General features: G+C 32.6%; 2 protein-coding genes across 2 annotated transcripts in view; one reads left to right on the top strand and one right to left on the bottom strand.

Annotated features, from left to right (window-relative positions):
- Window positions 1-15,235, bottom strand: part of LOC118187433 (bone morphogenetic protein 2-like) — a 47,736-nt gene extending 32,501 nt beyond the window's left edge. The window contains exon 1 of the mRNA XM_035357662.2: window positions 15,080-15,235. The gene's annotated coding sequence lies outside the window, so the exon portion shown is untranslated. The remainder of the gene's footprint in view (window positions 1-15,079) is intronic.
- A 158-nt stretch (window positions 15,236-15,393) lies between these two features.
- LOC146999488 (THAP domain-containing protein 1-like) lies at window positions 15,394-16,093 on the top strand. The gene has a single exon (XM_085826105.1). It carries the CDS (start codon window positions 15,536-15,538, stop codon window positions 15,998-16,000), a length of 465 nt encoding a protein of 154 aa, XP_085682231.1. The 5' UTR covers window positions 15,394-15,535; the 3' UTR covers window positions 16,001-16,093.
- Window positions 16,094-16,380: the final 287 nt, after the last annotated feature.

The raw sequence follows: 16,380 nt of genomic DNA, 5'->3' as shown, positions 1-16,380 counted from the left end.
ATGGACATTTTTGTTGAAGTATGATACCAGAAAACTTTTCGTGATTACGATATTTCTTTTACTTCGTACAAGGAAATAAAAATTACAACCAGAGCATGTACGAAAAAGATTACTGATAAAGGAAAAATAAAATAAAATAAAAAAAAAAGTTCAGGTAGTCCTCGATTTAAGAGGAGAGCCGTTTTAGTTGTCCCATCGTAAACTGATTTTGACGTAAGTAGAGGATATTCGTTTTTGATTTGTTTCTTAAATCTTTGATAATAGTTTTATAAGTTGGGTTATTATTTTACATAAAATGGAACTGTATAAAAGCCCACCAGAGGTCGAGCAGTAAAGTAGCTGAACACTGGTAGTTCGGTCCGAATTTCGAATCCCGTGAACGGGCTGGCTGCATGGGCTTTTTCGTGGTTTTCTCCATGTGCAACGTATATATGAACCAGTTTCCCTTTGAAAGTACTCCGCGAAGACATCCTTTGCCTTAGGCATATAGCCTTCCAGGAATTTAACCTCGGGAAATGAGACAAGTCGTTCTTAGCTAGCTGCCCAGCAAATAAATTAAGTTTTAGTTTAAAAGCTTTGAGATGGGCCCAGATATCTGATGTGGGCCCATCTCAAAGATATCGTCGATATCATCTCAAAGATATCGTCGATAAATTGTTTTTTCCCTTGCATCTTGACATTCAAATTGCTCATATGACAAAAAAGATCTGTGAAAAATGCAAAGTCCGAAAGCCAGTCTGTGTCTTCTAAGTTTCGCACTCCGCAGAACATCGTTTCTCATGGAAGAATGACACAATGTCATCTTTCAGCAGTCAGACTGGCTCCAAAACATATCCTGCACTAAGCCATCTTACTTTCGTGTAATACAGTACATCAGAGTATTCAGATTGCACGGACTGAAACTGCTAAATAAAAATCTCGAAATTGCCTGTGAGTAAGCCCACGAGATCAAATAGTATGTATAAGCTTTCACGACTGCATCAAGCACGGGTTTCATATTCAATGCAGATTTACACAGGACATCTTGATGTAAAACACAATGTAGAAAAACATTACTGTTTCCGGGGTAGTTTTGATTAAAGCTTACAAGAAATCCAGATTTTTTTCCTGTCATATTTGGTGCTCCATCAGTCGTAATATTGCATATATTTGTTATAGGCATTTTCAAAGTTAAAAGCCCTTCCTCAAATTCACGAAAAATATTACATACCGTTCTAATTCCTTTTGAAAAACGCATGCACGCCACTTCCTGTGTAATTTCAAAGTTCTCATCAATACCTCATATAAATAATACTAATTGAGCAGTATCATTTATATCAGTGCTTTCATCCAAAGCTAAGTCGTCGAAAACTCTTCGGGCACAATTACATCTTCCACAATTACAATCTTTCACAATTAATGCTCTGCAGACACGCACGCGTGCGCTTACATATTGAGTCTAAATATTTGCACAGTTCTTCGGTGCCAGAATGCCAGAATTAGAACCTCAAGTTCAAGACTTTTCTAAAGAACAGACATATTTGCACATGAGTGTATATGTTGTTATATGCCAGTTGAGAAACAATTAATTTGCGCCTCAAAATGATTATTTTTTTATTATTTCTGCCGTGTTTCCTTTGCTTGTTACTATATGCAGTTTATCGTCCAAGTAAAGTTTCATGTCCGATCAATAGTTAAAAGCAAATCATTGCTCAAAAAAGTTTTAAAATAAGGTCCAGGCTTAGAGATTTTTGGCTTTAGTGATGATTCGTTTTGTCTTCGTCTCAAATTGTTCCGATAATTGCCTAAGAAAAGTCTTAAAAAGTCTCGACTTGACTTTCATCAAGGCTAACCATGTAATCTATAATCATAGGTTTGTCTTTAAATCATTTGTTGGAATTTAAATGTTCTACTGTCTGACTAAAGTATCGATTATCAAATTATAGATGATGTCAAGCACTGGAAGTTAAAGGCCAATCACAAGAAAATTCAAAAATTGAATGATCTCAGTACCTTACTTTAAAACAGTCCTTTTGAGCTTAGATATGTTACGGAACTTTGATATTATGAAAGTACAGGAAGCAAGACTTTCTCAACGCCCAGCTGATAAAAATCTTGCCTTTAAAGACTTTCGTCATCCTGTTTTAGTATTGTAAAACAGGTTTCGGGATTGTGCAGCTCGTAAATTTGAAATTCGCATATAGAGATAAGATTATTTAATGGATGCAGATGAAAAGGAAAACGAATGAAGTCACAGGAATTCAAATTCATAGAAAATACAAATTCCGGAGTTTTAGCAATTATCCTCGGAAAGTGGGAAACAACAAGTTTAAATCACAGGAAATTTCAAAAAGAAGGATAAAGAAGATATGAAACACTAAACTTTGGAAGACTTAGAATCTCTTAGAATCTCATCAAGATTGCATAAAAGACTAATCTCCCATTTTATATCGGAGGATTAAAAATGATAAAACACCAAACCTTATCAGGAATGTCTCAGTTATATTCTAGAGGAGGATACTTTATTAAAACTTACAGAAACGAAGAAAATATTGAAAAAGCTATCGAGTATAAAATTCATTTAACTGCTCGATTTATAGAATCTACTGAAAATTTAAAATTCTTCATGTGGTTCCATCTTTGGAATGTTTATTGCCATTATTTTTTAACCCTTTGCGGCACAGTGTGTCCGGTCCGGAAATTTCCTTCTGTACGCACAGAAAAATTGAATGAAAAAGGATTTATAGGTTACTATAGGCTACTCCGAACCTTCTTTATTTATAGTAGGTGGCAGCTCAACACAAACCAGTCCATATGTTTTAGCCATGTTTAGTTTTTTAAGACCCTCATTTTTCAAAGAAATCTTCCAGATTTTTTTAGGGTATAAAAGGAATTGTTTGAAAAGAAATTTCTATGTTATTTTTTTGGCTGTATGCTAATCTCCTTATTCTATATTAGTTTTAAATTTTTACCTTGAAATCTTGCTTAAAACCAAACGGCGAACCCTAGGTATGCCCAGACTGGGCTCACTGATAATCTAGGACAACTGAGAGTCTGTATTCTTTGTTTCTTCACATCTCATAGGTCAATTCATTGACAACAATGCTCGTTTCAGCACTCTTTTCGAAGCTCTAGTCAATCAGTGTGCCCACTTTGGGCACACCCACAGAATTAAAACGATAACTGCTATCTTCACAAAATTTTACTTGTGTACTCCTTTAGGCCTACTTAGACTAATTAGATTAGGGTTAAACTTCATAATAATGCTGTCATGTTTATGAAGCTGTATTTGAATTGTGTGCACAGCTCTATTCAAATGTGTTACGAGATTTTTCAGGGTGAGAGTGACTGGCGTCGAAATTCTTACGATTTCTTTTTGCTCATTAAATCCTAAATGGCTGTTAAGTAGATTACGAAATTAATCTAGTCTTTAGTATTTTAAACTTGAAATAATTGCCATGTTATCTAAAAGGAACATGAATGGAATGCGCTCATTGAATCTAAATATAAAATTCGTTATAATAATAAAATGTTGTTCCTACATATTTCGATGCCTTTAAGTTGGGCTATGTAATATGTACTCGTAAGTAAGGACGCATTATCATAAGAAAAGAAGCAAGATCCGGACACTGTACTAAAAAACTTGGCAAAACAAATGTTACGTAACATATAGGTTCTGCTAGATATAAATCTGTTATCTGTTGAATGCCGGCAAGGGTCGAGGCCAGGGACATGGAACTTGATTTAGCATGGGAGCAACTTATTTGTTTTCGTGGCGTTCATCGCCCCAAATTTATGGGACGACCTTCTCAAGGACGAACTTTCAGGCACCAGCTAATGTTCTGTCGTCGAGACGTGGAGGCATGTCTATCCATGCTGTTGAAACGAGCGAAAAATAAATGCTATTTCTGACAGCTTTAGATCCAGAAGCTTAGTGCAGGGAAGCCTGACGTCATTGGTAACCAAGCTTCACTGCAACGGTGTATCTTTTTTTTTAAATGTTAATGATCTAAAATAAATTCCACTGTCCTGGATATATTTATTTCGCTTTACCTTAAAAGCCAACGATGGCGAATAATCAAAATCATTTATTCAAATGCATCTCAGAAATAATATCACATGCACAAAAACACTGAGCTTATCTTTTTATCTTCTTTCGGTAGCATAATATAGTTGAAAATTTTAATAACCCACATAAAAATTATTGTATAATGTGAAAATATAACAATAAATAAGCTAATCGAAACATAGCGCATTCTATTTTACTCTACTTAGGACATGTTATTTACATTAAAATCCTGCTTTTAATATAAATCGGCTTTTAGTTAAAATCATCCGCCTTAATTTAGTCTGTTACAGTGGCGAAAAGTAACATTGATTAAACTAGTTGAAACCAGTCACCTTAGTATTTTCTTTTTACTTATTTTTCTTTTGTAAATTTTTAAATAAATTTTTATTACTTGTTTATTTACAGATACATGTATTTGAAATGAAGATTCAGATACATGTATTTGAATACATGTATTTTGAAAAGAATGCAAACAGCCAACCAATAATGGTTATACTATGTGCCAAAATGGTGAGCAGTGATAAATAGATCACATGAAAGTCATCGCTGTCCAAGAGATGGCTTTCAAGAATGCGGGATTTACTCGCCTAATTTTCGCCTTTGGGTATTTTTACCCTTAGCATTTTAGCATACGTTTTGAAAATCAGAATTCGAGCTTCCTTGAGTTTAAAAGTGGATTCGTTTATGCCAGAAATGCTTTTCGTCTTAATTGACGTGTTCATGAATTTTAGATGCATGGGCTCTGATTTATGAAGCAATAATAGTCAAGAACTTCAGGAAAATGGGAATATAATACTCACGATGCAGTGGCGTATCGGTGGCGGGGCGGTATTTTTTTCGGAGGGCAGCAAAATTTCACTATAAATAATAATAATTTGTAATCTGAATTAAATATTTGAACCATTTCTTTCCGCAATTACAATTCGTACCGATTAAAATGACTACAAAACTTTTTATTATTCAATCTGTGACGAACCCTGGGAATTCCGTTCGTTTAAGTAAATTAAAATTTGTCATTGCCTGAGGAAATCTGATTCCTGGACATTGATGTTGAAGACATTCTAGAAGTTTTCTGTTTGCAATTTTTTGTTTTGTAAATACTGTCATGTACACTGCGATTAAAAGAAAAGAAAAAAAAAGAGAGTTACTTATCTCCCGTTCTACTGGGACTATTGACTAAATTCAACTTGCGTTTTCATGTCTCTAAAGCGCGACTTAGCGTATATATTAGATTTATATATAGCATTGTTCTAACATAGGTATTTTGAACCAAAATTGGACTTCTTCTGAGATAAAATACCAGTGTTTTTCCATGTCTCGTTTCTACGACTCAAATTATGTCAAAGTGCCAAGATTTGTAAAAATCACGCGAGTAGTTTCTAAAAAATTAGCCCACAAAATTTTAGCTCTTCCATGTTAATTGAATTTGGTATATATTTATTAATACCTCTTTTTTGTTAAACGTGTTTGATCCTTTCTTTTACATTTCGAGATATAGGTTCATTCCAAATAAAATTCGCCTATTTTTTATGATTTATTTTTAAAATGTGTATTTTTTAATAATTTTTATAAATTTTTCGAAAAACATTTTGAATTATAACCTGTAAAAATTTTAGCATCATCCTAAAATAGATTCATTTCTAGGCACACCTGCAAAAAAATTAAAGTTTTTATTCAAAAGTTTCTAAGATGTACATAAATTTACATATTGGCGCGTTTTGAAATTTGGCATAATTATTATAAGCGAGGATAAGTCAAATATGCTTTACGCACTTTGTTAAATTTATTTGAAAGAATGAACGATGCCTTTTTTTCCTGACCGTGCACAGTGAAAAAAGAGAAAGAAAAATACGTTAAAAAGTTCGCCAACTGAATTATTCTTGGCTCAAACTGAAAGAAAACTGGGCCAAGATAAATTTTTGAATTTCTCTATAAATTTCGTGCAAGTATAACAAAATTTACTGTTTAGGCATAATTTGAGTCATGAAATCAAAATATGGAAAAAAATTGGCATATTATTTCAGAAAAAGTCCATTTTGTGTCAAAACACCTATATTAGAACAATGCTATATATAAATCTAATATATATCCTGAGATGCGCTTTCCAGACATGAAAAACACAATTTGAATTTCGTCAATCGGCCCAGTAGAACGGGAGATATATAACTATCTTTTTTTTTTTTTTTTTTTTTTTTTTTTGTGTGTGTGTGTGTGTGTGTGCAGTGTACTGTGCTAACTACACTACTTGTGTTAATTTTCCTCATTCTTTCTTCATCTGCGGTAGTAGTTTAATAATTTTTAAAACAGCAATTAATGAAATTAAAATTTGAAAATGTGTTTGCAGGTGCATAATGACTTAAATGAAAAGAAAATGCTCAAAAGAAAAATTTTAAATCTATTTGCTAATAGTTAACAAATTCTGCGTTTTATATATTAGTTTGAAATTATCTGTAATGATGAGAAAAAACGCACATTTTGAATGAAAACAACTTTACGTTACCACGTTAACGTGAAGGTTTAGCAAAAAAGAAATAATTAGATGAATTATATAATATAAACATACTACGCAGCTCCATAAACGCCAGCTCAGCCGTCCAAATGGAATTCACCTTTTCATATAAAATCAAACGACTTGCAATGCAAATAACAGAACAGAAAATGCAGTACAATAGTTAATTCAACAGATCATATGTCAAAAAATGCAACTTTACAGATAGTGTACAAGAAGAATAAATTTAGAAAGATTTTAGTGTCATCAAAGGAGCTTGAATATACTCGTATTAAATAAAAACAATACATACATTTATTAAAGAAAGGAAACTAAACAAGCATTTGTATAAATTACAGCACATTAAATTTTGATTGCCCTGACCTAATGAGATGTTCTAGAAGAAATTAATTGTAGAATTCCTTCAAACTGAAACTCACGAAAAAAAGTGTCCTTAGTATTTCTCGGGTAAATTAATTCCTGCTAGAATAAATAAAATGTTAAAAAATAATACAGGCTTTCCTTCGTTATGCGACAAAGATAAAAATTCGGTCCCAAAAGAAAAATCAGCAAAATCAGAATCTGCGCTTTTTGTAGCAAGCAGATACGTTTTAAAAAATAATTTTTTAACCTATGAAATGTAAATATAGTAACATAGTAACTCTAAATGTAAAATATATAATTTATATAACGATGTAAATATATAACTTGCGTATATGCGCTTTATGTAATTTATAACGGATCATCAAAAATACCTAATTGTTTTAATGTTATAAAATAGGATCCGCCATTTATGATGTACACAGCTATTTTTTTTTTAAACATATTTTTTTTTTTTTTTAATTAAGTTACGAAGTGCGAAAAAGAATTTGGAAGTAATAAAAGCGTTTGTCGAAATGATACCGAAAATGTTTTAATATCTGGTATTAAGTATCTGTTAAAGAAATCAGAAAAAGAAAAACTTTTGAGAAAGTCGCAGGAAGTACCCAAAAAGCAGTGAAACTATTACAAGTAAAATATATGAGAGGGAAAAAAAAAAAAAAAAAAAACGCTTCTTACAGACCTAGAATAACAAACAAAATTCCTCCTTAGACAGAAGTCGGCGAGGTACAGAAATAGAAAGGACACGAAAGAAATCTGATCTTTTTGCATTTTTATACCAAGCCGGTTTTTTATTATTCTCCTAAAATATATTGAACTACTGCTTGAAATATTTGCATTTAAATTTAGAATAATTTTTCTTATTAGCTAATTTTTATTAAAAGAAGGCCGTGGAGATATTAGACGCCAAATTTCAACTTCGCAGATTTACACGTTCACATAATTTTGAAACACATGTTAACAAAATCCACTTCAGTGTGAAATTCTTTAAAGTTTCCTTTATTCGTTTCATTCAAACTTCGAGAATCTTTAAGAAAGAATTACCTTGCAGTTGTTTTGCCTATAAATTTGGTTTGAAAAGCGATGTTTGTACTCCATTTGAAGACTGATTGCTTAGCTTGGCTGGTCCTAATTCATCGTGATCATTCTCAACGAACCATTGGCATGCTTTATTTACTATGTCTGTGTAGAATGCCTTGAATTCTAGTAAGAAATTTTGTTGTTAATTCATTTTTTTCAAAAGAACCAAAGTAACTTCTGTTGTTGTTGTTATTAATCTCTGTCAAATAAAAGTCAGCAAGGGCCTACGACATTCATCTTGGCAAGGTGTCAAATGCGCCTGTCGCTTTCAAAAACCTTGAGAATAATACAAGTGACAGACTTTGGTTCAGTTCTGCCCCCAGTTTTGAGAAAGAGCACCCCAGGGAAAATTCTAACTGATAAAATATTAGTGTAATGGTAATAAGTTAAACAAGTGTAAAATATTACTGCATGATGCATTTATATGCCCCTGTACTAAAACAGAGAAACAGATGCTTAACACGATAACCCCAAAATTGTTTCATTAATACATTCACATTTCAAAAGTCTGTCGATGTTAATGTTTCTTACACTTTCAGAGGTGCGAGATTTTTTTCCCTGCCTAGGTGTTAATGTATGTATTGTTATAACGAGTTTTGATAAAGGATTTTAAAAATGTGAATGTTGGAGAATAACGTTTTTGCAACACAGTACAATTTTTGTAAAACTTATTACGTGTTCCCCCATTAGACACTACAGGAAAGGGAGGGTTGTCCGAGGGAGGACGTTTTTAGGGAAACTGGCTCTTACCACGTTACACACCGGGAAAACTACGAAAGCGCCCATGCAGCTAGCCCGTTCACCGGTACTCGAACCATGGACTGAACTACTAGCGCTCTGCAGCTTCTACCTCTCGACCGCTGTTGGGGCATCACAGTATAATTTGAAATCAGAAATATTGTTCCAACCTTGAAATCGATTCTTCTTTCAAAATATCAATTTTTGCTCTTTTCGGAAAAAAAAAAAAAAAAATAATAATGATAGTCCTCAATTCAAGAAAGTTGCCAACGTAAGATATTAAAACGTTTCAAGTACAAAATAAGCAACATGCTTAATAAGAAAGGTAGAAAAAACCGTTAATCATTCCGTTCACATAATAAAAAGACTCAAAACAAATACCTGAAGAAGGTACATACTAATTTTAATGCTTCTTAATGAAGTGTATCCACCAGCGACCAAGCATTAAAATCGCTGAACTCTCGTAATTAGATTCAAGTACTGCGAAGGACTGGTTGCATGGCTTTCATGCTCTTCCCCAAGGCGAATATAAGCCACTATTTCTTAGAAATTTCTACACGAAGGCATCCTTTCCTTAGGCATACAAGCCTCAAGTACTTTGCCATAATCTAAATAATCCTAATTCGCGAATGGCATGAGTGATTTAGAACTAATATTTCACAAAGACCAGAAATTGAAATTCATAATCAATAAATTTCAAAAAATCATATAAATGCAACAAATAATTTTAAAATGTTTAACCAAAACATTTCAAACAAACAAAATCCCACTTAATTTATGAAATTTAAGAAAAGTGAACAAAAACAGAAGAGGAATTCAATCAACCTCAATGTTACTTTATCAGGGGGGAGAAACTTTGAAATTAATTGAAATCTCTCTTCTACAAAAATCCTTGCTTTTCTGTATCCAGAGTTAACCGATTAACCATTTCAATGTATTTTTATTATACTTATAATAATTAACCCAAAAATTCTGGTCCTTACCCAAAGCAAGGGAAAAACGAAGTAAATTCTAATTAGAAAAATTAGAATAATCTTAAAAAAAAAAAAAAAAAGAATTCTTTAAAAAAAAAAAATTGAAAACGAAACTGAAAAAACAAAGGCGAAAAAACAACATACTTCAGTGAAAAATTTTAAATCAAAATGTTTACCTTTAAACACATAATATGTATATATTCACTGAAGTTTTTTTTTTCCACTTTTGGTTTCAATTTTAATAAAATAGTATTCTCTTTTTATAAAACAGAATTCTCTTTTTTTAAGGTTTTTCTAATTATTCTATTTAGAAATTCTTTTGTTTTTTCCTTGCTTTGTGGAAGGGACAGAATTTTCGGGAGAACTATTCTAATTAAAATACATTGAAATGGTTCATTGGCTGATTCTGGATACAGAAAAGCAGGGAATTTTTTAAAAGAGAGAATTCAATTGATTTCAGTGTTTCTCCACCTGATGAAGTAGCATTGAAGTTGATTGAATTCCTCTTCCGTTTTTGTTCATTTTTTGTTTATTTTCTTTAAATTTCATTAACTTTTGAAATGGGGTTTTGCTTGTTTAAAGTGTTTTGGTTTTAACATTTTAAAATTCTTTGTTGCATTTATTTGAAATTTATTAATTATGAATTTCAATTTTTGGTCTTTGTGAAATATTAGTTCTAAATTTCTTACCTTACGTCTTTGATGATAATTTTTTCTGCAGGAATACTAGGAAATACTAGGAAAACTGTTATTTTGTTACAATTCATTCTCAAATGGAAACAGAACGTTTAGCAAGGTTTTGTATGTATATATGTAATAATTTTAAATGTGTAGATGAAGACGCTGAAACTTTAACTGCTAACGATACTGCGTAGACCGCTGAGAAGACCGTAGTGGCTTGAAGGTGGCTTAGTGGAAAAGCATGATGACAAAGAGTAGACAGGATAAATCTGATGAAAGTTTCCCCAATGGCCTTCGAACTCTGCTGCTTCAAACTTCCAGTGAATCATCAAATTCGTTTCCGGTGTGTGATTTAAAGGCATCTTCAAAGTGCTTTGAGAATCATCGAGTATCTGTAAGTTCAAAATCGGAAAGAGAAAGAGGGAGGGTAGTAGGATCGCAACGATATTTATAGTAAAATGTTTCGTTAATCTGATTGGCTAAAACTTATAGGCAATGCAGAAGTTTCAACATGACAAAATGCGGAATGCGGTTTTAGATATGACGCAGTTTAGAAAAAGTTATTACTAGAGAAAAAGTACCCAAATTAAAAATGAGCATTTAAGAGGCATTTTAAATCTCATCTTGAAACTTTTGCATCAAAACGTTACGCAACATAGAAAAATCTAGAATCTGGGAAAAGAGATGAATTTAGGGGCAGATCACCAAATTTAGAATGTTAATTCTGATGTCGCCAATTCTTTTTTTAAAACAGCTATCATATTTTGTTATATCTTACATATATATGATGGCAACACAAAACGTAAAACTTTCGTGCGTTTACATATCTTTACGTTGACAAAGCATTGCTTTCATGATTCAAAGGTCCTAAAATTTGCCAATTAGTGATTCTCTTCTGGTAGAGATGAAGTGTATTCTGAAAAATCCTGTTTTGAATGCCATCCAAGATATAAACTCACTCCAGAAGGTATTGCGGTTGGTGGAAATTACTTCAATAAGCCGCTGGGCCAGAGTTCGAATCCAGAGAAGGTGCAAATATATGTGACTATAATGTCTTTGTAAAATTAGGATACTTTAAATCTCTTTGTGCAAAATCACGTGCAGAGACACTAATGGTACGAGAAGAGGCGTATGAGACTTTAGAATACGACCCGGTGGAGGGATGTCTTGATTTCTATCACAAGCGACGAAGGTTAAGATTAGGATAAGGTTAAGATAAGGAGATTGGCTTCGTGCCCTTTTTCTAATTCAATATGTAGGATTTCACTTGATCTGGTAATTCACAATGGTAAAGTCGTGAAAAGGCTAAAATAACATTTTACTTAAAAAGAATGTAGAATACAAAAAAACTCTTTTATTTTACAATAAAAGCTACAACTAAATAGAACAGTCAAATTTAAAGCAAACGTTGAATAGTAGTCTAGGACTGCACAATTAAATATGACTCAAAGCTGACTCACTAATCTCTCAGAGCGTAAAAATGAAAGTGTCAACACAGATAGAATGCAAAGCAGAATAATTACAACTATCAGAGCTAGCAGGAAACTAACACGTAGCGTGCCCGCTGAGCCAGAAACACGCTCTCTCTTAAAATCCAAAACACCTTAATTTAAATACTGGGCTATTCACTTGCATTCTGGTGAGGAATACGGAAAGGAGAAACTGTAATAAAGATCGAAATCATAATAACTGATTAGTTTTAAATAATAACTTTACAAACAATCTAATGGAATCAGAACGTAAAAGAACTGTACACATAACACTGGGATACGTTAATTCTGGTTCAAAAACAGATCTTAGTTGAAGATTTGAACTCGTTCTGACTAAACTCGCATCAAATGAGATAGACAAATGACTTGTTTTGTAAGTCGTTTAAGAGGGTCTTTCTTTTAAAATTTTATTTCAATATTAGAGATTTACTTAATACCAAAGGTAATTATTTTTTTTTCTTTTCTCATTTTCCCCCTTTTTTCTCTTTATTTAGTGCCAATTAAAGATTCTTTTTGAGAATTTTTTAAATTTCATGTAAATAGCTTCATTGCATGCGTGCGATATGTAAATGAACACTTACATCATACATACTCATGAAATCCAGATTTCTCACAATACAATATTCATTTTGCATATTTAATCATATGCATTTGTAAATATTTCCTTTTAAAAATCGGATTATTATTTTTTAAATTATATCAATTTTTTAGTGGATTTACAGGATTTTTGTACTGTAAGCATACTATGATATATTTCAAACTTTAAGCTGAAATCTGATAATACTTTTCAAATTTGCGATCTAATCTAAAACATCAGGTGCAATCTAATCTAAAGGATCAGATTATAAATTAATTTCAGACTATACACATCAGACTGCAAATTAATAATTTTATTTTGTCTATATACTGAATCAACTTTTTTACTACATTAATCATTAAGTTTTTTAAATTTTTTTTTTTTTCTGCTTTAGAGATGTTTTTCACTTTCTCATTCAACTTATAGAAAAAACGCATCCGAAAAAGTGAAATAATCAAACTGGGAGTACGAATTCAGTAACAGGTAAAAACATTGCAGAGAAAACAACACAGAGGAAAATCTCGTCGTACAAAACATCGTGAGAGAAAAAAAGTAGACAAAGAGAAAACATCGTAGTTCTAAAGCATCGTTGTATAAAACATTAGCAGAAAATAAAGCTTGCAGAATCTTTTAATTTTAAAATATCTTCAAAATATTGGGGTAAAAATAAAGAAATTACAAATCACCGCATAATAATAATAATAAAATACCCTTTTTGGCTATAAAAGTGTTAAGTGCATTTTCGCATAATGATATGTGAACAAAAGAAGAAACAAGTCATATTTTTAACCTCTATATTTCATATTTTTATATTAATTGATGAATTTTTATTCAAAAAACACGAAGAGAACTTAAGCATTCAAAACCTGGCAATAAGTAAAAATTAACGCTAGGGATAACCAGTTGATAAACTTTAAACTTATGCATCTTCTTTTTTCTAATCTTTTTTTATATTATATTTTCTCATGAATGTCTTCTAATGCGTCTTTACAAGAGAGGTTAATTATGACTTTAAATATTTAGCAAATAAATTTTAAAATCCTGTTAACTGCCTTTTTTTTTTTTTTTTTTGTAAAAAGAGTAGTTTATTCTAAATTAGGAAATAAGTAGATAAAAATTTTACTTATTTATTCTTGCACTCACAAATCTCTACGCGAAAATTCTCTTAAAACTTTTGTACTCACGAAACTCATGTCTGCGATGTCATCATCATGCTATGATTTATAGGTGTTTTATTTCTTACAGGGCTGTATTAACCATAAAGCAATATAAATATGTGCTTGGGACATAAAGGAGAGGGGGCACCACAAAAAGGTATTTATTGAAGGGGGCATCATAAAATTTGCAATCGTTCGTTTTACCCTGGAACGCAAGGTGCAGTTAAACCAAAAACGAGAGAGAGAAGAAATGAATAAAAATCTGGCGTAAACATAAGGAGGGACCACCAAAATCTTTTAAAATGCTTATGGCCTCTATAAGTTTTAATCCGGCCCTGATTTCTTACCACGATTTTTTGACGATGTTTTAAAACTGCGGACCTTTGTACAGCTTTGTTTTTTACCACGATATTTTGTACTACGATATTTTTAGAACTCCAATATTTTCTCTTTGCTTTATCTTCTCCGATGATGCTTTGCACGACGACGTTTTCTATTGCGCTGTTTTTTTCTGCGATGTTTTTGGCGAAATCTTTATACCTGCAGGACGACTATTAACCCAATAATTTTTGAGGAGGGGGAATAATGTTTAACCTCCCTTGCTCATAAAAAATTATATTTCGAATTTCGACTGCAGTGAGCCTGTAATCCTACAACGGAAAATGAAGAAAATTTTATCATTCAAAAACGAAATATTACCGTCTTTCGTCCGAATTTTATTTCATTCTATTATTGCGATGAAGAAAAATTCTTTATTTAATTTTGCACGTTCGGCGAGAAACGGGGAAAATAAGTGGAGACTTTGAGTTAGTATAATAAGAGAGAATAATTTTAATCGGAGCGAATTGATGCAGAAGTTAACATTATATATTTTATATTATGGGTTATACGGATTTTATACTAATTATTAATACTCTTGTCATTTTAATTTCAATCAAAGAATCAATTTTGTCAATTGAAGATTCGTAAAACTTGAACCCACTAGGAAGAAATTTCGCTGTACTCGCAAAAAATGAGAGGCAGTTCCTTATTTCTAGGTATCTACTTACAGTTTTCGCTTGAGATCAAAATAAAACAAGAAATGCCTTTTATCAATTATTAAAACGAAGAAAAGTTATTTTGGTAAGTTTTTACTGTTTTATAGGAAGTAAAGAAAGTAATGAAATCGGGAAAATTTTCGGGTGTCATATTTCGACAATATGAAATAGAAATATTATTTCTGGACAATATTTTGAGTCACGTCTGTACGTACAAAATAAAGGAATCTTTTTTCCAAAACACATTATAAAATCGGTTTCACGTTGATTCAAAAAGAATTTTTCGTGATGTCGGTAAATACCGTATTTTTCGCCGTATAAGACGCACTTTTTCTCCCCAAAATCGGGGGAAAAAGTGCCTGCGTCTTATACGGCAAATACAAAAGCCCACCATGGCCCTCCGCTGCCCCTCCACCTCTGCATACATACCTTACCGCAGGAATACTCGGCCACTCCGTTCACTTCCACCTCTTGGCGCCGTCTGAGACCAGGAAGCCCCGCTCTGCCTCGCACTGTATTTGGACGGTCTCTGCCTCGCGCTGCGATTGGCTGAGCGAAGAGGCGCATGCCTTCGCTCGCTCCCGCGCTGGCTTTGTGCCGCCACCGTCGAGATAGATAAGGCCTGCGTTCTGAATCGAAACTGGCTTGTGACGTCACGGTTAAGGGACCCTCAGCAATAACTCACACAATGACACTCCCCGAAATTTTCTCCGTATTCTTTGTCACCGTATTACTGTTAGACATACCTCACACGCTCTTGTTAGATGCTTAGATTTCGTTAGTTTTATTAACATTTGTGCATTATTCATTGCTTTTTCAAGTTGATTGCTTAGTGATACATTTTAGTTTCTGCATATTTTCGTGCGAAATTGTGTTATCAGCATTATGCCTTCCCGTTGTATTGTTCCTGGATGCAAAGGAAATTATGATAATGGTCCTCGTGTGAGAGTCTACAGTTTTCCATCTAATGAAATTTTAAAAAAGAAATGGCTTAAAGCTATACCTCGGAGTAATTTTAAATTAACGAAAGCTTCAAAAGTTTGCGAACTTCATTTCAAAGATGAAGATATTGAGATGGAGACAAGTGCATATGATCCATCCTCTGGAAAAAAAATAAGTTCACCTCTTTCACGTTCTCGATTAACGAAAGAAGCAATTCCATCTTTATTTCCGGGTTGCCCTGAATATTTATCCTATCAGAAACAGAATCGAGAATCTCCGTATGATAAGAAAATACGATTACAAAATCAGCAACTGCATTTGGCTCTACAGGAAAGCATGAAAACGAAATCAGAAGAAGAAGCAAAATACATGTTTTCAACATATGCAAACTTTTTAAAGTGCTTATAGACTCAGCAAATCCCGTTATTTTGGTCTATAATCAGAAAGGAAGATGAGACATTATTTATTCACATCAATACTCAAGCAGCACCAGTTATTGAAGCCTCTGTTGTTCTTAAATATGATTTAAGTGTCTCAGCATTTATTGGTAATGCTGCAATAAAATCATGCAAAGAACGTAACTTTCCTGTGAAAGTTGGAGATATCAGAAATCTCCAAGAAATACTAGATGGTGTACAGTCTCTGTTAATACCTGTAGCTCAAAATGAAATTCAATCAATTTTGGATACAATTTTGGAATTATTGGGCCTTCTTAAACTGAATGATGAAGTCGAAGAAACTGTTATTAATTTTTTGGCCGAACAAGTTTCACTTTTCTCGGTCAATAA

Source organism: Stegodyphus dumicola, chromosome 1 (genome assembly GCF_044657685.1).
Source record: "Stegodyphus dumicola isolate Sdum_Otavi_A_Nest chromosome 1, ASM4465768v1".
NCBI lineage: Eukaryota > Metazoa > Arthropoda > Arachnida > Araneae > Eresidae > Stegodyphus > Stegodyphus dumicola.
This window is presented reverse-complemented; position numbering and strand designations above follow the sequence as displayed.

What these genes read in the sequence shown, in the direction of transcription:
- LOC146999488 (XM_085826105.1), top strand. Translation starts at nt 15,536, where the DNA reads ATGCCTTCCCGTTGTATTGTTCCTGGATGCAAAGGAAATTATGATAAT.